Below are 22,869 nucleotides of genomic sequence, written 5' to 3'. Positions count from 1 at the left end.
ATTTTTGTTACGTAATTGGGTGATTGACTATTAGTTGTGCAAGCTGAAGTTTTTTCTTTTTTTTTGTAACGAGTGGTTCGTTTCAGTGATGGCATCGAATGATTAAGAGACATTAAAACAGATAGCAATATATATGAAATTGAGAAAAATTACACATAGAGAAATTTTTTTGCAAGGCAGAGGAGGGGGCAGGAGGAGGGGATGATTGTTGGAAATATTAGTTAGTTGATTGGTGTACAGTGTTGGTTGAAAATATATAAAAAAATTTATCTCATTTTGTAAAAATTTTTTAAAATATTTATTGACTACTACTACTACTACTACTAACAACTCACCGCAGCACCAAGCCGCCTGAGGCCAACACAGCTACGCACGCTCCTCCTCCACCCCAATCTATTCAAAGCCTCCCTTTTTACACCCGCCCACGAAGTTTCCATTTCCTTTAAATCTTTCTTTATGACGTCCTCCCACCCCAGACGGGGACGACCTGCTTTCCGATTAGCCCTAGATGGTTGGCTGAAAAGAACAATCTTCGGCAATCTGTCATCCTTCATCCGCACAACGTGCCCTAACTACCTCAACCTTTCGTTCATTATAGCCCTAGAGAGCGGTATTGAACCACATTTTTCGTATAGCCTATTGTTTGAAATACGGTCAGTCAGACAGGTACCCAGAACAATCCTTAAGCAATTTCTCTGGAAAACATCTAGCAAATCTTCATCCGCTTTTCGGAGCGTCCATGCTTCAGAGCCATATTTGACCACTGTCATCACTGTAGCTTCTAATATTCTAATCTTGGTTTGCAGACTTATCTTCCTATTCTTCCAAACTTTTTTTAACTTTGAAAAAACAACCAGAGTCTTGGCTATTCTACTTTCAACATCTCCACTGCTCCCACCATCTTTAATAATAATACTACCAATGTAAGTGAAGCTGCCCACCTGATCAATCTTTTAATTACCCAACATCACCTTTTCATCTTCACTTATTCATAGCCTTAGTGACTTTTTTTTAGTGATTTATTGACGTGTTAAGAGTATTGATTGTTCCTTTTCACAATAAATACTTATTTATCTATCAATACAGTCAAAGTAAAATCCTTTCAAAACTATGTCTGCTTGTCCAGCCACAGCATAATGCGCGGACGTTGGAACACATTTTGTTGGATCCGCAGTTTGTGGGAGAAGAGAATCCGTGGAAACAACGAAAAATCAAATCATTAAAGTGATAGAAAATGGCGGGAGATTCAAAATCCTAAGGCTTAGGGCTGTGATATAAGGTACCTCATTACCTTTTGGGACCATACGTCTATTTTTTCATTCTGTCTTCTGTAAAAAAAATACATGAACAATCTTGTAAACAAAAATTTAAAGTATTCTGGTGACCACATATTCGATTCTATATTGATGTACTGCTTCAGAAACATAGCCAGAAATTCATTCGGAGTATGGGAGAATTAATCTATTTATAGGAATGAATTAATCGTGTCATGTTTAGAAGCCCTTTTGCGTATCATGCTTAGTCGACAAGGGCCTTATTCAAGGCCGTATCCAGACGATTAGGGGTGTCCACCCCCCCCCCCTGAAATGTTTATCCGATTCGTAAAAACGTAACAAAAATGAATATAAACAAACTTTGATGCGTTTTTTATTTCTTTTTTGTAAAAACCATCTTGAAAAAAAAATCCTTATGTAACCCCCCCCCCCATTTCCCCCGAAAAAAAATCCTGGAAACGGCCCTGACCTTATTTCAGGCAGCTCAGTCCAAAGTGCGTCAAAACCTGTTTAGTCAGAAGTGAAAACAATGACGCCAAATTTATTGAAAATATTGATGATTCTCATTAACAATAAAGTCCCAGAAAGAGGTCTGATGATCATATAATAAGAGTTGCAAAATAGAATCCTTGGTCTTACAAAACCTATTTTTTAACGGCGAAACCTAACCCCAAATTTTAGTAGATTCGGCACTCTATTGTTTTTTAATTTAAGAGTCTTAATTAATTTTTTTTTTTTCGAACTTCTGTCAAAAGTGCCTAAAGATTTCGATTGTGAAAATTGAATACACTGTCAACAGATTAATGAAGTCATAGTTCTGGAAAATATACTTTATCTATGCAGTTATTTAAATTAATTATTTTTTTTTAAATTACTTTAATTATTTAAATTACTTTAATTATTTAAATTAAAGTACCAGAGAAATCTGAATAAAAACTATGTTTTATGTTCCTTGCAATTAATTTGCCAACTGTGGCATAAGAAACTCAATATAATAAGAATAAATCTTAGTATACTAATTGAGATTATTCGTAGAGATAGCAAAAGAATACTGCTACTACTACTACTACTAGCAATAACTCACTGCAGCACCAAACTCACTGAGGCCATCAAAGGAGCCCATGCTCCTCCTTCACCCCAATTTGTTCAAAGCCTCCCTCTTTATGCCTCAATAGAAGTTACAATTTCCCTTAAATGTTTTCTTGTAACCTCTATGCACTATATTTGGATCTAGGGTCGATCTTTTAATAAATAGAGGTCAGATTCTCATAATTTGGTGTTTATTTATTCTATTCATCCTTAAAAAAAGGTACTTGTCTTGAATTTGGGTACACACGCGAGAAGTGAAGTTTTGTTAATACTAATGTTAATAAAACAAAATAAGATGAAAATATGATGGTTTAGAAACAAATTTGGGCTATATATTTGCACATTAGGGGGGTTGTGGTAAAGCATAGCATATATTAAATACAACCCAATCTAATCTAACTTATTCTAACCTAGCTATCTTTTAGTCCCCCTTAACCCCAAAAAACTAAAGTTTAAATCTTTTCACGGAGTGAGCAATATCTCACTATGCAGCGGAAACCTGTGTATCAATAGCAGCTTTGAGATTTCGCTGCGGTCTTACTTTCGTGTTTACCCCGATTCTAGATAAGTGCCAAAAAAATTTATACAATTTAGTATAACTCCGGATTAACAGCGGAATCTAACCGCACTTTCTGACCTCTATTTTTCTATTTCTATGGTATTATTTTTTTTTTTTAATTTCAAACAAAAGTGCCTAACAATCAGTTAAGGACAAGACGTAACAGCAAAATTTTTCAGAATCCGACCTCTTTTTCTTCTATCTCTATGATATTATTTTTTTTTCTTGAACTTCAGTCGAAAGTGCGAATGTAACATTTTGCAGAATCTGATCCCTATTTCCTTTTATATCTCTATGGTGTTATTTAAATTTTTTTCGAACTTCAATCAAAAGTGCCTAAAAATTTGTATAGTCATAACTGAAAACACTGTCAACAAAATAATGACGCAAAATTTCTTAAAAATATGGTTTATCTATGCGGTTATCTACATTAATGATAAAGTGCCAGAGAAAAATTGAATAAAACCAAGTTCTACGTTCTTGCAAGTAATTTGCTGATCATAGTACAAGAACCGCAAAATCGCTCACTTCCACAGTTTAGTGATAAGCTCAGTGGGAGTGTGTTCTTATTTGAAGAATTGTTTTTCGTGATGGCATTTAACGGTTTATCTGGGGAAGCAATCGGGAATAGAATTGCAATAAGATATGATAGGGTTGTGGAAGGAGAGCTAGCAAAAACACAAAAACAGGTGACAGTGTTGAGACAGAAGAAGGCATCAGCAAATATCAAAGTAAGACTTTTAACGAACTGAACGCAAGAGCAGTATTTTGGCACTACGATTTGTTTCCGATTAAGTATTTTGCACTTAACTAAAATTATTCTAATTTAATAATTATCAAGCAGCAACAACTGAATAAATTTCAAATACCAGTGTATTGTAGACGAAAAAAATTCTGTCGACCATGGTCGGCCAAATAAGTCTCAACCCAAATCAGCAAGTCAAAGAAGGTTCGTTTCAGTTTTTCTGCTATCCCCGAACTTCTGTTCATGCTGAAAAAGATAGTTAGACTAAATCGGTAATTTTCTTCTTATTGCGGAAATATTTGAGTGTAACTGAAAGATTACATCCAAATGCTTGCCTACACAGACAGTCAGGGTGAGTATCCTTTAAGAACAATACGTTCCCGAAGAACACTCATTGAAAAACATGCATTATTTTTGTCCTTGACCATTTTTCGGTGTATCCACACCCGAAAACACACAGTATTTTAATTTCTCTTTTGGTTGTTATAAAATTGTGAAGTTTTTAGAGCAGTATGCTGTTTTTTCAGTGCTCTCAAAGGGTGAACCAAGGATTTTTTCGGGGAGTGGGTGGGGCTGCAAAAAAACTTTTTAAAACGCATCTAAAATTTGTTTATATGTATTTGTGTTACGCTTTTACGGATCAAGTAAACATTTGAGGGGGGGGGTCGAACGCTGTGACCCCTTCCCCCCCCCCTGGATACGACCTGGTGACGTCACGTTGAGCCGTGAAAATAAATAAGCAAAACCAAATCTTTGAATTTGTAAACATTTATCGTTCCTAAATAATATTTAAAATTTGTTGATTCCCAAAGACAACCGCACTTTCAAAGGAAATCTAAATCTTCTCAAGCCATTTGCTGCCGTCTGTTTTTACATTATAATTTGCTGATTTTTCATCCACGCTTTTGTTCCGAATTTCACGTTCGCCACTACCAAGAACTGAATAACTTCAAACGAAGGTCTTTTTCATTGAAAGTGAATTCTCGACGTCTCCTAATTTTTAATATATGTGTATGGTTGTGTTAATTTTTATTTAACCATTTCGAGCAATCAGATTTTTTAAGGTTCATGATACTTTAAAGCAAATACAACTAAATGAGCCTTTCTTTCTCAAGGCATTCCGAAAGAAAAAAATTAAGAATTTTTCTTGTAGTATTCTTGCGCATAGTATCTTGCGCATAGCATAGTATTGCGTGTAGTATCTTTGAAGCAAATTTAGCGTAAACAGCAGAGGACTTAAAGTAAGCTTAAATTTAAAGAATAAAAAAGTTAAAGACCTCAATATTCAATATTCACTATAATCAACTCAATATTCACAAAAGGACATAACACATAAAAAAGACCTCACAAACCTCAGATGTTCTTTCAATTTAAAGAAATGTGTACACATTTCGCGGGTCAGTAGTCCGGAGGGTTATTTTTCTTCTTCAAGGGCAGGGATACTTTTTGTGTTCATAAACAAGAGAAAAAGACGCTAAAATTGAATTTTTCCTTCCCTTTCCTTCAGGGTCGTATCCAGGATTTTTGTTTGTATGGGTGGGGTATTTTTTTGGAGGGGGGGGGGGAGGGAGGAGAGGCCAAAAAACGCTTAAGAAATTTGATAAAATTTATTTTTGTTAAGTTTAATTTTTGTTAAGTTTTGTTGTTTTTTTTTTTGGGGGGGGGGAGGGTTCTAAACCCCTAGATTACTCCCCCCCCCAGAGTACGGGCTTGCTTTGTTTACAAGTTGAAATTATTTTACACTCGAGATGCTCAAGAGACGGTCGCTTTGTTCGGTCTCTCTTAAAAACTGCTCTTGAAATGTAGCTAGGAGAGTGATTTTTTGAATCAGCTTCTCAGAATTCAATCTTTAGGCTGAAAGTTTACAAAGGAAGCTACTAGCACTTCATTCTCAAAATGATGGCAGAGATGCAAAAACATGCATTGAGCTGCAGTTGTTGGATCTTCGAGAAGAAATAGAAGAACTTGATAAAAGTCTCGACGAAGAAACTAGAAATTTAACTAGTTGGCAAAGAAGTTTAAAAGAACGCAAAACAAGAGAGGAGCAGCTGTTCGAGGCTATTATAGGTTTGAAATTTTTTTTTCTCCTTTTTGTTGCCATTTAAGATATAGTTAGATCAAAAAGCTTTTTTGTAAGTGGTCATTCCTGGTCCTAATTGACTGCTAAAACCATTAAATTCTAGCCCAAAGTATTTTATATTATTATCATTAACCAATTAATAATAACCAATAATAACCAAATACTAACATCAAGAAATAACAATCAAATTATATTATTGTTCCTACTCATTATTAAGCATTCTAAAATTTGACATTGTTTGGTTCTTTAAAATTACAGTCAACCTAACACAAAATTAAGTTAAATATGTGTTTCTTTTTAAACATTTTATCGGATATTTGACGGTGTCGTTGTTTTAAAAACCCTACAGATCATACGCCAAAAATAGACGGAAAATGCAGATTTTCCTAGATTTAGCTAGAAACCAGTGAATCCTGGATTAAAAAAAGACAAACTGTAATGGAACATTTGCTGAAGTTGGGAAGGTGTCATAACATCTAAATTGTCAGAACCACTAACGTCAGGACATCGACAAAATCCGTCATAACATCGACAAGAAATCCGTCAGAACCACTAACCGTCACAACATCGACCGTCGTAACATCGACTCGTCAGTTCATCGGCAGTCACAATCTACCCATCAGAACGTCGACAGTCATAACATCGACACGTCATAACATCTAAAATTTTTTTCATAACGAAAATCCTTCAGAACCACTAACTGTCAGAACATCGACAGTCATAACATCGACACGTGATAACATCTAACATTTTTAAATTTTAGTTTTATGGGGTTTAGGGGGGAAAAGGTACCTAGGTTAGGTTACGTAATTAATATATGCTATGCTTTACCCCCCCCCCCCTGATGCGCAAATATATAGCCGAAATTTGTTTCTAAACTAGTATATACTTATTACTATTATATAAACTTATACATTTTTTTCATAACAAAATCCCTCAGAACCACTAACCGTCAGAACGTCGACAGTCATAACATCGACACGTCATGACATCTATTTTATTTAGATGTTGTGACGTGTCGATGTTATGACTGTCGACGTTCTGACGGCTAGTGGTGCTGACGGATTTTTCTTGTCGAGAAATGACGTTTAGTGCTGGGAACGGTTGTTCGAAATGGTAGCACTCCGCATTCTGGTAGTACGGGTAACCAATGTAGTTAACGCTGAAGTTATGCTTGTAAGTAAAAAGCAAGAATTGGGTCGTTTTAGTAGTTAATTTCCACTGGGAGTGACGACTTGAAATTCTAACGTCATAATTCTTATCACTGATCTTAAACTCTTATTAAAACTACAGTATCCAGAATTATACCCGGGCCAGAATTTACCAATAGGCCTGCTAGGCCCAGGCCTAGGGGTGCACAATACGGGGGGGGGGAGGCAAAAAATTATCACTGAATAATTTTTTTCCTTAACAAAAACCGGACTGAGGGAATCTATCGTCAAAATGCCAGGTGTGCTCTGCCGCTGCGCTGCCTATTCACAAAAAAGTGATCTTTAAGACAACGAAGGAACTCCGTAGTCACTTATAAATTGTCAGATGTCTCCCAAGAATGACAGCTGAGAGGTCGGTATCACCGCTCTCTTGCATTACTTTTGGCTCATACTCATCAGTTGCTTTCTGTTCAGGGCTTGCACAATCCCCAAATTTTCGGAGATTTCCCCGTAAATCTCGGCGTCTCCCCAAAATAAATTTGGTTCTCGAATCCATGGAATTTTACCAAAATCATCCAATCACGTTGCCACCCCAAGTGATTTATCACTAGTGACTATCCATCCCTAGCAAATATTACTTTACTAGCCAAAATTTTGTCACTACTCTCTTGTTCGTTAATTTTCGTCCCTTGTGTCACTATGCATAAAAACCAGGCACGCACAATTGAAATATAGATCTTTCTTCACATGTTCATAAAAGTATCGTCTTCATGACCTGAAACACATCTTATAAATGTAATAGTGTCTTGTGCAGCAGAATCATCTATAGAGGCCATTTATTTTTTTGGATTGCTGCAGGATATTTTTAATTTCTTCAGTGCCTCAATATGCAGATGAGTCATTCTAAAACAAAAGTGAACATTAAAGTTGACTATCGAAGACTCGATGGTCTGCTCGTCACGATGCCTCTCGAGCTCTTAATGAAAAAAAGAAGTCATTTTGGAAAGCTTAAATTAAATTGCTAATAGGACTACTCAGAGACCCTCAAAAAGAAATGAAACCAGTGCATTGAAAAAATAGCGGGGTTCCCTTGAGTCTACTTTCATGGCAATTTTATAGGGTACCATACTGGAAAAGCTTAACAAGGTGAACATAAGACTGCAATAAGAAACCACACAAAATTTATCCACGCAAAATTCATCCAAGACTCGATGGTCTGCTCGTCACAATGCCTGTCGAACTCTTAATGAATTAAAGAAGGCATTTTGGAAAGCTTAAATAAAATTGCTAATAGGACTACTCAGAGACCCTCAAACAGAAATGAAACCAGTGCAATTAAAAAAATTTTATGGGAAGGGTTAACCAGATGAACATAAAACTGCATTATGAAACCACAGAACTATGGCAGATTATTATGCATTTTAACTCTCTTGGTGGTTTTCTTCAAAAAGTGAGACACAATTTCGGAGGGCTAGAAAGTGCAACGAGAAAAAGATGTAAGCTGGATTATGCAGCAGACTCCCGACGCAAAAGAAACATACCTACAGAGTTTGATGAATATGGGGGACAATGTTACAGCATTGTTACATTTGCAGGATCTGAAAACTTTCGTGTGAAAACTTTCAACTTTATATTAGATGCATTATGTGCTGAAATCACTAGAAGGGATCACAAGAAATCACAAGTATACTCAGCTTCATAGCAGGTTTGGATTTTTGGAGGTTATCAAAGGACTGGAAGCCTCAGAAATCACGAATCATGGAAGAGACCTATTGAGTTTCTTATCCCGACGATCTTGAGCCTATGATTGTAGATGAATGCTTAAATTTGAAACCCTTCTTGGAACAAAATACTGATGATGAAAGAAAAACCTGACTCTAAGTGACGTTGGCAAGGGTATGTGTCATTTGGATGCAGTTGACATGTATTGCTGGTTAGTCTATTCCTTGCCGCGAAACATCCGCCCTGGAAAATTCCCCCTGCCCTATTCAGAACCCATCAATATTTACTTTTGTTGTAGTAGTATCTTATTCTAGTATTTACATAAGCAAATACGAAGATGGCGTTTGTGTCAAATACTGTGCATGATAACCACCCATTAATAGAAACGAGAGTTTGGCGTATTCCGCCGTGGGAAAATCAACCCCCCCCCCCACACACACATTTAAATACCCCCTCCCTTCAAAATTCACCTTACAGAAAATTGTCACAACATGCACAACTAAGCAGCCAAAGAGGAAGTATCACAAATAAACATAATTAAGAAAAAAAAGGAATTTTTGAGTATTCTTCCTACATTCCAAAATATAGGCAGGATAAACGGTGTAGAATACCCCATACATTTTTAATTTTTTTAAATTTTTATGTATTTCAATTCTTTTTTTTAGGTGAGGGAGGGGGGGGGTAGAGTTATCATAGCAGGGTAAGATAAAGGTTAAACAAAATAATTTGAAAATAAGAAATTAGTGGCATCTGCAGAAGAGTTGCCCTATGATGAAAGTGCACAGAGACAACAGGCTGGGACTAAGAAGTGGGAGTTCTTGATTCTTGGACTTAGTCTCGGTCGGAGCAGAGGTGTCACTAGCCAAAATGTTTGGCGGGGGAAGGGATTTTACCGGCTTGTTACTTTTACCGCCTGATTTGGGCGATGTTGCTTTTAAAATTACTTCGTTTTTGCTCCTTTAAGACTGAGACTGATGTCCTTTCATTGATTTTACGTCATATATTTTCGTCAGCCTCTTTGACTATTAAAAAAAAAATAGAGCCAATAAATTATTGGTTCTATTTTGATATGGCTCTATAAAATATGGCTCTAATACAAACTCAAAACGAACAGAAATTAACATAAGTTGGGCACAAAACCCCTATGCCTTTGAAGCCCAGAAAAAAATTTGAACTTTACTGAAAAATACAAATGAATGTGCATTGTTAGTTTAATATACATATACTGATATTTAGTAACCAAAATGTTAATATTATTCGATTTATTAGAGTTATAAAAGTAAAAACACTTATATTTTTTCATTAAAGTGCAAATTATGTTCTGGCCTTGGGAAGGCATAGGGGTTTTAAGCCCTACTCAAGTTAATTTTCCGTGGGGGAGGGATTTTCCAGGGGGGTATTTTCCAGGGGGGGGGGTAATCACCGGGGGTTGGGGGTAAACACCTAGAAACCAAAATAACATGCAACAAGTACAAATAAAAATGAATAAATAAATCTTAAATCGAATAAAGCTTAAATTGAATATGCAAATCAAGCTTAAAATGAACAAAATACTTTTGAACGCAAGATTTTATTTTGACTGAACTATCATAGACGGAGCAATTACTATAAAAGAAAAGCAAGGCAAAAGCGCAAACACAAGAAGAATCACACAGTTTATGTAAGAAGTTACGAGTAGAGAGGGGTCAGGAGGTACAAACAGGGCTCCTTATTTGGGCATAGAATACTGACAGGGCTCCTAATATGGGCATAGAGTCATTAGGGAGAATACGTGGCTAATGGGGTCAATGACCTCTTTTTCCAAGGTCGATTTATTTGATGTTTCTATGTGTAATAACTCCGGGACGAAGGTTGCACATGCGAATTGAATTCTAACGGGGACAATGTTATTGATCTAGGACTCGAGGGGGACGTGAATTTCCGAGAACTTGATTGCGTAATCGTTCGCGAATGTCATGGTGTCCAGAAATAGTATTTGTTGTTGTTGCTCTAGGCAATGTTAAGAGTTTCCCGGAAACAGTTAGATCACGTGTTTTCTTCTCAGCCAATCAGCGAGTCGGATACATCCTCCTTCTCAGCCAATCAGAGGGCTGGTTACATATTAGCGGTGGTGGGAATATAAGGAACGGGTTTTTTTGCTATAGTTTTATTAGTCTGTGAATAGAATTCAAGGAGTGAAAAGAAGAAAAGTTTTGACTTTACTCATTTGGATATATATTTGTGTTGATGGCGATGAGTGGAATGTTTACCCTATTAGAAGTTGAGAGTGGAGTTGATGATAATAGTACAAGAGCATCAAACATAGCGGTGGAAATTACGAAAGGATCGCGGCTTTGTCTGGAATGGGATGCAGTATATGCAAGATATGTAATATCCTTGAGCAAATTTAAAATGGAAGATCAATTATTTTTTACCGCAAAAGTTGAAATAGCTCACGTGAATAGACTTCATTGTGCTTTAAGTGCATGGGTGAAACATGTTGATGACAATAAACAGTGTCACTGATTCTACATGCGCTATATTATTGGTACCATTGTAATTATTCAATAAAATTGTTTCGAAATCGAAAAGTCCTTCTTTCTTTTCTGGTTAGGGCTAACGAATCAGGGTCAGTCTAGAGTCAGCAGTCAGAGTGAAAGGATTGAAAAATGAATAAATTTGAGAAAGAGAGAATTAGATCAAATCTAGTGTTTATGGAAAAACATTTGATTTTGGATGATGATTTTCTCGAGTTATCTCTTAAACGCAGGATATTCTCTTGTCAGGGAACACTTGACAATATAATGAGGAGTGATTCTCCCCCATTGGACTATTGTATGAAACTTTTAAAATGTGATTCAAATGCTTATAGTCATTTTATTGATATATTAATTGGAACAAGAAAGAATCATATTGTGGATATACTTTTGAAAACATTGCCAATGGATTCAATGTAGATGGCTCCTCCTTCGAAAGAGGCAACGTCACAGAGTTACTCCTCTCCCACCATTTCCCTCTCGTTGAATTTATCGAACGAAGAGGATCAGTTTTGTTTTAGCTGTGAGAGAGTTGACATCGGAAACCGAAAAATGTTCTATATATGCCCATTGTGCAAGTACACTCTTGGCAGTTGGAATCAATCTGAGAATTGTACAATTATTGATGACTATAGTGAAAAGTGTAAATTATGTAATCCTTGTAAATTACATAGAGGCTATGCAGTACAAATTAAAGGATGTAATTCATGTCTTGAGGAGGTGTGTGACTATTATCCTAGAAGGCACCTGTGCTCCAATTGTCACTATGATAAATGTGATCAGTGGGAGAATACTTACCCCACTATGATTGGAAAGAATCCCAAACGTGATTTCAGTTTATTTCTACGAGATTGGTATCGTCGCGGATTTAAATTATTCTGGGAAGAGGAATCTGGTCTACGATTCAACTGTTGGGGTAACAAGACAATCTGGTTTCTACGTCATCGTTGTGATGACACTGCCTACTATGACTATAAACCAAGTGATTTTTATTTGGCAGTTACCGAATGTGATTCACCATTTGAAAACATTGTATGTGATATTGCTTCAAATAGACAGATTGAAACTCTTGAATTTCATAATATGAATGCAAATAGTATCATTGACTATACAAAGAGATATGACAAGAGTGAAGTTACATTGTACTGTAGAAAATGTGACCCTGACTTTGAAGTCAATCAATATCAATATACAGTGAATCCAAATTATTTAACAGCATTAGTGGTAAGCGACAATTGCCTATACATCGAAGATGAAGAAATATAAAGTGAAGATTTAAAGACATTGTTGTATATATATACATTTTATTAATAAACAAATTCACAAACATTTTTTAAGCACTTTACTCTTAGGGCACCGAAATCAATACTATATAGGTCTGAGAGGATTATTTCCACTATAAAGTCGTTCAGACGTGGATTGTCACCATAAATGTGGAGAAACTGCTTGTAAGCATATCCACGACATTGGAACACAAAATATAGTAGTGCATGGAAGCCACAGCTTTTAGTCGTTAGATCCTGCACCCTCTTCCGATTTTGAATAATAGTTGTCCCACTGCTCTCAATATAGTTGCTGATGTGAGGTGTGTAGAATGTATAGGGTAGACCAAGAGGATCAAAAAATTCAATCGTCTTCATTGTTTGAAAGATGCACAGCCAATGACCCGTCAGCACAGTCGACGGACTGCTATTAACAATAATCAAGGTATTGTTGACACGTTGAATTTTTCCAAGATAGTCCGAGGGCAGACAGTAGGATTTGTACTGGGACATGTAGGGGTCCATATTAAATACATTTATTATTTGACTGGTGTTCATGGCGCCAAGTCTAGTAGAACACTGCCTTCGGGAGTGATTTCACAATAGGTTTCATATTGATTTAGTGAGATTAGTGCAATACTCTCAGCCAATGGGTCGGTAAATGTACACTCTAAACGCGCACTCCCCGTACGTACTATAATCATATCCTGTGTACCCGACAAATCCAGTACAATGATACCATGTGTTTTAGCAAACATATCTACGGTTATACCATTTTCATATAGTTGTAAATCATGATCTAGGGTTTGCATGGTCAGCTCGTACAATGTTCTATAGGATTTATCAAAAGATAGATTGTAGAGTGGGATGCCGTTTACTTTGCATACAAGAGATGAAAGTCCAAACATCTCGAATTTATGTGGGCATTCAGTCCATGATCCTATTGCACTGGCGCTTTTTACAAATGCCAAAGCCAATTTCGAGGGGATTTCACCATTGATAAAAGATGAATCGGTGAAGGTGCGTGACCCCATTGCAATATGACGCTGATTGGTGATTGTATGAGGAACAAGTAGTTTAATATTGTTACCATTGGCTCTCAGTTTTTCCAAGGCCAAAGCAACAGAACTCATAACCTGTTTTTTGCGTACATGAAGTATTGCCCAGGTGAGGGAGAGACTTACATCAGGATTGGCAGCAAGTTCTTTTCTCAATATGAAATTGGAGAGTGCAAGCGATAGTTTTATATCCTCTTTAACATTGGGCGGTAGCCATTGGGGTATATTTAATATTTTATGATATATTTTTCCAACTAGATGTAATTCACTAGTTGTAGTATTTTTAAGTGCCTTTGTACTATCAGTATTAGTAATATATTCATATCCATTGGAGGCGCCTCTTAATTCCTTGTATGACTTTGGTGTCATCAGCATGAATTGCATATAGCTCGTATAATTTGAGAGACTGTCGCTTGTGCTCACCAGCGTGCCATTGATGTAGATACTAATTTGACGAAATAAATTATGTAATATACAATTTTCATAGGATATTCCATCGGCCCGAATCGGCATTGTATTATCGGATTTCCGGACTTTCATTTGCAAATCCATAAATGAGGACGATAAATCTATGAAGTAGTCTTCATTGGAATAAATTTGAAAGTGGATATTATCGGAGAGGGGTTGTTGTAGATGAAATTGTTCATAGTATCCATGTTTGACACTCACGTCAACATTTTCGGCATTGAATAGATTCAATGAGGTGGTGATTGAAAGTTGAGAATCCTTATGTGGTAGGTAGGACATTTTAGGAGAAGAAATCTAGTTTCGTTCTAACAATTTTCTTCCTGGGGCTTCAGTTTACAGCAAGTGTCAGCTTTTTCCTTCTGTTCCTTCTTACGTTTCCGTCCTGAGTGGAGACTGGTGGGGGATGCGGTGTTTCTTGACCTTTTTAAATCTTTACCATTTTGTTTTAATTTCTTGCCAAGGGTTCACGCACTGGACCTATTATTTTCCGAATCACTTTTTTTTAAATCATTGCCAGAGCCCCAATCGTCTAGTGTAGAGGATGCAAAATCTGTCGCAGCCGGTACAAGATATTTTCTAGCCAGTGGTAGCGAAGAGCAAAACAGCTTAGCAAACCAACTGCCAAGACCGTAGCCAGACATTGTAGTACACCCCTTGTAATAGTACATTCCATTGCCCTGTTGTCTTGGGTCAAGAATATTAACATAGCAGTCAATATCAGGACTAGTGAATACCACTATTTTATTAGACATCTTGCTGTTGAACGATGGGTAGAAGATGGCATGTAATCACAGCCAAACCTTTTGAAATTGCTATGGGATCACCCAAGTCGGTTCTTAGTGTTAACTGACAGAGTTCCAAATAGGAAGTGTTTACGGGAATATACTGAAGATGCTTTATATTGTAGTGATGAATATGTTCTTGATTGGTTTTTCGTTCAAGGACTCGTCGGAGGGGGACATTTGAATTACCAACTCGAAATGTTTGCGCAAATGAAGCGTAGTGAAATATACAAGTGTCCGTGGAGGAGGCAGGCGGGTAGTCAGCAAAAATGAAATTAGTGTTTCCGGCACTTTTACCATTGATTATATTGAGCTTAAAACCAAGAACATCCTTTAGGTTATCGTTGAGAATAAGCTTTTCATAGGCAATAGGTGAACTAATGTAGATGTTGCCCTCCTCCTTTGAATAGTTGAAAATAAAAGCACCTTTTTTACGAGCGGAATTTCTTTCATTAATAGAACGAGATAAGTCAGTCATACAGGAGAGTTCTTCACAGGGTAGTTCAATACATGGATAATTCATCCACTTGATTTTTTTAATTTGTTCTTGATCACCTGTTGGTGGCGACCAATCATAGGGTCTAATTTTTATTTCATATTTACGATCCTTTCTTAGGATGTCAGAGGTATTTTTGAGAATACAGTCGACACGAGCCACTTCATACTTTCCGTCGAAATTGATGGTGGGGGCGAGTTTCGTCCAAAAATCACTTGTTCTATTCAGATCATTGTATAGATGATCAGAAAAATTGGACATGAAAGTTACATAGAAATCATTGGGCATTGTTAATATCTTCAGCACTGACCCAAGAATCAAAATCTGAGTTGTATCCTAGCCAGCGAACAAGCACCTGTTTCTTACCATGGCGGGTACGACTCTTTAATATCTTTTCAATTTGATAAATTTCACTAGTGTTTCTAACTTTTTGCAGTTCATATTCATAAAAACCACCGAGAATCTCATCATCTTTGGTGTCTCGCAGTCGATAAGTTATGGGTATGGTGTCTAGGATTTTGGACACTTTAAAAAGTTCAGTGCTCAATAAATAATTCCCTATTTCAAAAATATTGCTGGTTCTATTAATTCGAACAGTATCACCAACATTGAATTTCTTCTTCTTTTTCTCCTTTTCACCCTTGGAGTATTGCTTTAGAAAAGCATCAAATGTATTTTCATTGTAGTGAACATCCGTTGGTGTAGAGCTGGACAGAGATCGAGGGGGTCGTTGATTATAAATCAACATGATTTTATCTAAATCATGAATAAAATCAGATGTATTTTTCAAAGTGCAAAATCTTGAAATTAATATACAAATCGTTCTTATTAATCGTTCAGCCAATGCAGCCTTTATCGGGCTGTGACTATGATAAAGTGTTGTATTATATTTCAAAAGAACCTTTAGCACATGGGGATTAACAAATTAACTGCCACGATCAGATTGAATTTTTCTATATGAATCCTGTTCTAGAATACTTTCAATGGCCCGAGCAACTTCAACACCTCTCTTTGATCGTAGTGGAATGGCATAGGCATAGCGACTAAAGATACTGCGTGCCACTAGAATATATTAATTGGGTGCATTGTGACGCAGTTGAAATGCGCCTAGAGTTAAAAGATCCGTTTGCATTATATGCAGAGGGAAAAAGGCTTTAGTTTGTCGATATTGGTTACTGAGGAGCCTGTGATTTCGATGCAGTGTGTAACTCGGCTCATTTTCTAGATACTCTTTTGCATTTTTCAATCTGGTGATGCCGGAGACAGCTTTGGAAAGCGTTTTGGGAGAACTTAAACTCCTCGCTTCAACAATATTTTCATATACACCTTTCAAAACTTCATCCATTTTGAGCGTAGACATGTAGCGTAATGTCCACTCCCCTTTTGCACACTGGTGGGCGAATCAATTCGTCCTCGCTTTTGACTAGCAGCCACAGGTGTTGTAAAATCAGCGGTGCTGCTAGTATCTTCAAATATTGAATCTTCTTCTTTTTTAAATGGTGTTGTTGGAGGACTATATTCTCTTAGTGTTTTTAGAATTCGCTTATTGCCAATAAGACTTTTGGGAAAGTTTGATACATACAGAAAGGTGTATAGACTATCCTCAAAGGATAAGAGTCCTTTACGATTCGTCACCATATCACAAATTAAATCAACTAGATTATAACTTTTCCCCTGAATTATAATTCGTTTCCCTGTGCTCTCGACTTGAACTTGATCGTCAGTTTCCAACATGAGATATGATAATACTCTTTTACTCTGTTCTCGATAGGTCAATGGCAAAAGGTTTCCAATTTTCAATACAATCGAATTCAATTCCTTCTCCTTTGATGCTGCTGCAGAATCTTGAGGAGATGTTTCCTGTTTAGAGGGATCGGCGACAGGTCTCTTACGATATAGTTTATGTTTGTCCACACATCGCAATACATCTTGAAGGAAAAGTAGTTTTTTGTCATAGGCAATATTCTCGTCATTAATGACTTTGGTTAGATTGTCCTCAAAATGTTCGATGGGCGAAAGGACAAGTTCAAATGGTGTCAATTTATATGGTTTTGCCATTCACACTAGATAAAACTGTTTACAAGTCCTGCAATTATCGGTAGTAAAAGTGTGAAAAAGCTACCGCCCGCCTGAAGGAGCCGTGTTGTTTTAAATTTTTTTACCTTTTTTTTAAAAGCCCACGCGCGGAACGGTGAACGAGGTTTGGTTTTCTGGTGTCTAAAAACATATGGCAGTTGTACAATGCCCTCGGTCAAATTTAAACAAAGTTCAGATATTAAATTAATGAAATAATTGTCGACCCCATGTTTGAGTATATCCTTCCTAAGCAATGGTTTTGAAGTGCTTAAAACGGAAAACAGATGCCGTTGTTTGTGTAGTTTCTTCAGTATCATAATTGCAACTAATAGCCTTTTCTACTGTTCACCGGAAGATATACTGTAATTTCATTGTTGAAAATGTCGGTGACTACACGTAGATCCTCGGGCGTGCTCTGATTAAGATCCAGCAAAATGTAACCGTCGGGCTTGCTAGTCGCCTGTGTTTACGCTTACAACATAATTTTAGGGGCGCGGGGTTATTTCTGATTATTGTGTTTTTTGAGTGCGCTAGAATCACGAACGACTCGATAGATAATATAAACAGTGCAATTCAATGCAAGGGTTCGCATACATTTTCTCTGATGAAACAGATTGTGTAGAACCAGAGTAACGGAAATGTGTTCATGATGAGAGCGAACGGTGAACAGTTGTAGCATTTCCTGTGAGAACTGTTCAATGGATTCAGCCAAATCATCAATAATCAACCCCGAGTTCGATTCAATACTATTGAAAACATCAAGTCCTCGTATGAATTGTATTGGTATGGTTGTGGCAATAGCTTTTATTTTATCATAGGACTCCTGCCAGAGACTATAGCAATAGTAGATTTTTTTCGGCTTTTCCAAAAACATTTTATCGCAATTTTGAATTATTCTAGCTAAAAGCGTTGTTTTCCCCGACATTGAGGGACCACACAGAAACGATCTGAAGGGTGTTTTAAATTGATACATGCTGCTGTTGGGGACAACAGCCGGACTACAACTAACTGTAAATCATATGTGCTCAATGAATAAGTAGTAATTTTCCCCATGGATCTATCTATTCAAGAACAATAAAAACAATATTTCATGGCAGCATTTATTTCGACACTGCATGAAAACAAATATTTGCAGTCAACATGAACAACGATAAAAATAATAACACAAGAACAATTGACAAAATTTCATGGTCAAAAGGAAAACTCTATTTGTTCAAAATGAACAACGATAACACTTTATAAAAAAAAAACACTTTTTGTCCATTAGCAACACTTTTTGTCTTTAAAAACACTTTTCTGTACAACACTTTATGTACAATAAAAAACACTTTTTGTACAACACTTTTCTATACAACACTTTTTGTCAACTTAAACACTTTTCTATACCTGATACTTTTTGTGCAACAGAAAATACACACCCGGGAACATGAACTAGCACAGTTGAACATTATGAATGTAAAGGTGGGTTCCCCCCTCCCCCCGGGGACTGCGGAGGCGCAGGCCGGCCGGCCGCGGGCGGGGACCCCCACCCCCTGGGCGGCCGCGGGAAGGGCCCCCCCCCCCCCCCCCCACCCCCGGGAACCGCGATGGAAAAAGAATAGCTTTCGTCACTGCAGGTTAGTGGATGGGTTAAGCTAGTGAGATTGGGATTAGTTAATTTATGAAAAGGTCGGGGTGGAGGTTAGTTAGATTATGTTAATTTATCCAGACAAAGTTGATTGCGATAGTCTATGCATTCAACCCGATCTGAAATACGGTAGTGGCCATGGGGTAGGAAAGTCACACCATTCTAGAGCACATAGACCTTGTCAGATATACACGACATTGCATTCTTTTCTACTCTCACAGTATAATTTCTATACTGTAGAGAGCGAATTTTAAGCACTTGTGCTCTCGTCACTAGGCTACTTTCTAAACAGTCTCTGCACACGCTCATGTTGAAATTGCTCTTTACAAAATATGTAGGCACCCCTTTACACGCCTTCTGGTCTTCCCAACTCGGTGTTTCCACGTAATACACTTTCGGGTTTAGGACCACCCCCCTGGACATCAAATCACTCCCCTTCTCTGATTTTAATTTCAATAGTTGGTCGGGGGATTGACGTTTCACCAACTTATGGTAGAGCGTTGGATTCTAGTTGGTGTAATCCATCCGCGAGCTGATGTACACCCCCTTTTCTAAATCACCCGATAAATCTTCAGTCCCATTTACCTTTAACAGCAGAGAATCTGTATCACCATAGTAAACTTGAACCTCCCCTCCCGTGGCCATTGCACCTTGCACACATTGTAAAAGAATGACAACATGAGCTTTTTTGAAAATTCTAGTACTGAACTGCCGCCTGCAATATTCTTGATCAGTACTACATTTTGCTTTTGCCTGTGTAGAAGAACCATGCCGGCCTTTATGCTCGTGAATGATGTAAAATTGGGGTCGGCAATAATTCGTGCACACTCTAGAGGGTCAGTCACGATGTCACAGCGAGATCTATTATGAACGCTTTCACACATTTTGCCAAAAGCTGAATTTAGGATGAGCTTATACATTTCCTTCTCCACCTTTGAATTTGCCCTAGAGCGTTTATCGGCAAAGGTGTCGATAAACGTTTTCAAGTAGGGTCGCTGATTGAACTGTAGGACCCTGTGTATTTTAGTGATTTTGAAACCATTGCTCACCATCCAATGCAAAAGCACATGGTGAGCAACGATATTCTCTTTAGGGTCCAAATCAGCAATCAGTTTCTGTTTAGAGGGAGTCCAGTGCATCCCCATATCCTCAACCAATGAACGATTGTAGGGGCTCAGAGAGTCCCTGCTCATTGGTCGATTGATACAGGGAAAGACAAAATCTTTGACCGAGTCGTGAAGGGCCAGTGGAATGTGACCATCAACTTCAAAGAACCATCCTTGTGGCCCGTTGTCCTCAACGATGGTAATGTCGGGGAACTCACAAGGATTCTCAAGCCATTGATAGTTCCCACACGGCAAAGAGTAGTTGGACATTGCCGAGGGGTACAATGAGTTCATGTCCAAGAACACTGCATTTGACTTTACACCGGTGCTTTGTCCACTCGGATCGGTTGATAAGACGCGGTCCCCATGAAAAACATACCATCCCCGCAATGAAAGCGCGAAAAAAACGTGCTGATCAACATCGGTGGTTAGGCCGATTTCCTCCCTGCTAATTTTTAAAATTAAATCCATCACTAAATGGGGTGTAGAAAAATAATAACCTATATCTAACCCGAACTCTGAATAGATCTGGTCTGTGTTCTTACAGATTATATCCAACAGAGTTACAACGTCACTGGCCAAGTACAGTCTACAATAATCCCACCCATTTTTACAATTCCCCTTGGACCACACCTTCTTGGCAAACTCTTACTCCTCGGCTGTGCATTCACTGTTGGTCAGTGAATTGTAAAAAGCTTCAATTGGAGGTAGTTTCTCCTCACTTAAGCGAGCGCCAGAACAGTAATAATCGTATGCATATATACCTTTGCATGTCAACAGGTCATACATTTCACTGTCTGGAAAGTGCTGTTTAAGCAAGGGAAAGCTATCAAAATTGTCGCTTTTTTGCACTTGAATCAATTTACTCAATGCCGTGGGGAAAAAACTAAAAGAATCTAAAAACCTGATGTTATTCCAGCACAGATGCCCATTATCCGCTAACTTCTATTTCAGTCCGAGAAGCAATAACTTCTTGGCTGATTTGGGAATTATGTTGTAGGTAAATGAAGTATTTACCCATGGACAATTTTACTCCCCCTCCCTCCCTCTGCATACGTGCCAGTTCCGGTAAAATAAATATTAAATAATAATTTGAATTATTAATAAAAAAAGTTAAAAAAAAATTCTTTCTAAAAATTAAATTAAACGCTTGATGTGCGCAACCCCCCGAAAAGTACGACCCCCCGAGAATAGGTCCTGACTCCAAGGGTCATGGTTTGTAAATGCCCTCCGCCCACAAAGTTGCGCGTTTGAACCCTTCTACACATCTACCCACTCCCCCATAACATCCCCCACGCGGGTTTTTTTTTTATTAACGTGTCGTTTCTCTGCAGACAACACCATTGGATAATGGGTATTTCTCAAACAAGAAATAGCACCATTAGCCGTGCCAATCAGTTTAGTCAATGCCTTGACCATGCACCCCCGCTCATCCACTGTTTCAACTATTTCTACCCACCGCATGGTGTTAGAACTATCTCTTAGCGTCTGGGCATAGGAGACTGCAATGGCCTGATGTTCTTTGATACGGTTGGGAACTTTGGGGTCATTCCCGTCCACCAGCTTAGCCTCGCAATCCAAAGATATTTTTTGCACTGGAGAAGGGTATTTTGAAAATTTTTGAATCGTAGAATGGCCCTATCCCCTGAAACCTTTTCCACTGTCTGGTAGCCGTGGCGGCTACAATGCCTCATGTGATCTTGCAGCTTTAGTTCAATCAAAAATTTAGAGAAGTATGTTGGACAGTAGAAACGAGTCCCCCTATTCTTACCCTCCCCCAGAACTCTACTAATTTTAGTGATCGGGTTTAAATGTCCGATTGCGTTCGGTTGACTAGGTGGCGTGTAAAACAACCAAACCCAGTGTTTAACCACATCAACTGACGGGCCCCTTACAGGGAGTACCATCCCCTTCTTTTTAGAATGACCCCCCTCTTCAAATTCAGTTTAATACTGAACCACAGTAACGCCGATATTTAAATGAGCATTAGCCCTTTCAAACATGTCAATAGATCGAAGCGTTACTGGGTATTTCCCCTCTAAACAAGAAAAATCTACAACTGAGAAAACTGTACCCCTCCGTCCCAGGTACAGCCCAGTTGTCTAAATTTGTCTTAGTAGCGTCCCGAGCTAGAGGCTCGAATGCTGATATGAGGAAAGCATATCTGAAACACTTTTGACCTGTTTCAAAACAGATCTTCTGGACACCACGACAACCTACTAGATCTGGATTATAATTTAAAACTGTACCCGTGCCCCAATGCCCCCCTCTTAAAATTAAATCTTTCTTAAATTTACATATATTTATACTTAAATTTTCAACAAAAAGAACTAGAGATCCACTACCGTTTACATTATAGTTCTCGAGATGCGTTATAATTTGATCGACCCAATATATGAAAGCTCCCTCAAAATTTTCTAAATTTAAATAAACCAAACGCATCTTGGAATGTATAAAATGATAATAAACTTCACTTTTTCCCTCATTCAAATAAAAAACTTGTAAAACAATGGAAACCTTAATTAAATCCCTACCCCCCCACAATTGAATTTGAGTCTCCCGACGTGAAGTAATTTTGTCTACATCTTCATTCATAGTCTCTACAGAGTAATAAACAAATTGTCCTTACATAAGTGTATTAAATGGATCCCCAAACGCTGCAGCGAAAACAACTATATTATTTAAAATTCTGTTGGACAGCTGAAAGTCTGGGAGAGTTGTATACCCCGACCCCGCGTGGATTTTACCCCCTCCCCCCAGCTGTTTAACAATATCTGGCGAATGTTCCAAATCAGGTGTTCGAAGTGGAGTCGTTATGGTATAGGAGGCGGGAGGGTTACCAGTTGATTCCCGGGTAA

The 22,869-nt window shown here is 37.8% G+C and overlaps 2 protein-coding genes across 2 annotated transcripts in view; one reads left to right on the top strand and one right to left on the bottom strand.

Annotated features, from left to right (window-relative positions):
* The first annotated feature begins 3,401 nt into the window (after positions 1 to 3,401).
* Positions 3,402 to 22,869, top strand: part of LOC148949683 (uncharacterized) — a 77,953-nt gene continuing 58,485 nt past the window's right edge. The window contains exons 1-2 of the mRNA XM_089093057.1: positions 3,402 to 3,653; positions 5,521 to 5,734. Of these exons, the coding sequence (XP_088949183.1) occupies positions 3,513 to 3,653; positions 5,521 to 5,734 (355 nt within the window). The 5' untranslated portion in view covers positions 3,402 to 3,512. The remainder of the gene's footprint in view (positions 3,654 to 5,520; positions 5,735 to 22,869) is intronic.
* LOC148949684 (uncharacterized) overlaps positions 3,733 to 22,869 on the bottom strand; it is a 74,614-nt gene continuing 55,477 nt past the window's right edge. The window contains exon 2 of the mRNA XM_089093058.1: positions 3,733 to 3,913. Within this exon, the coding sequence (XP_088949184.1) occupies positions 3,863 to 3,913 (51 nt within the window). The 3' untranslated portion in view covers positions 3,733 to 3,862. The remainder of the gene's footprint in view (positions 3,914 to 22,869) is intronic.

This window comes from Artemia sp. Qi Xiang Cuo, chromosome 8 (genome assembly GCF_049724085.1).
Source record: "Artemia sp. Qi Xiang Cuo chromosome 8, ASM4972408v1, whole genome shotgun sequence".
In the NCBI taxonomy this organism is placed as follows: domain Eukaryota; kingdom Metazoa; phylum Arthropoda; class Branchiopoda; order Anostraca; family Artemiidae; genus Artemia; species Artemia sp. Qi Xiang Cuo.
This window is presented reverse-complemented; position numbering and strand designations above follow the sequence as displayed.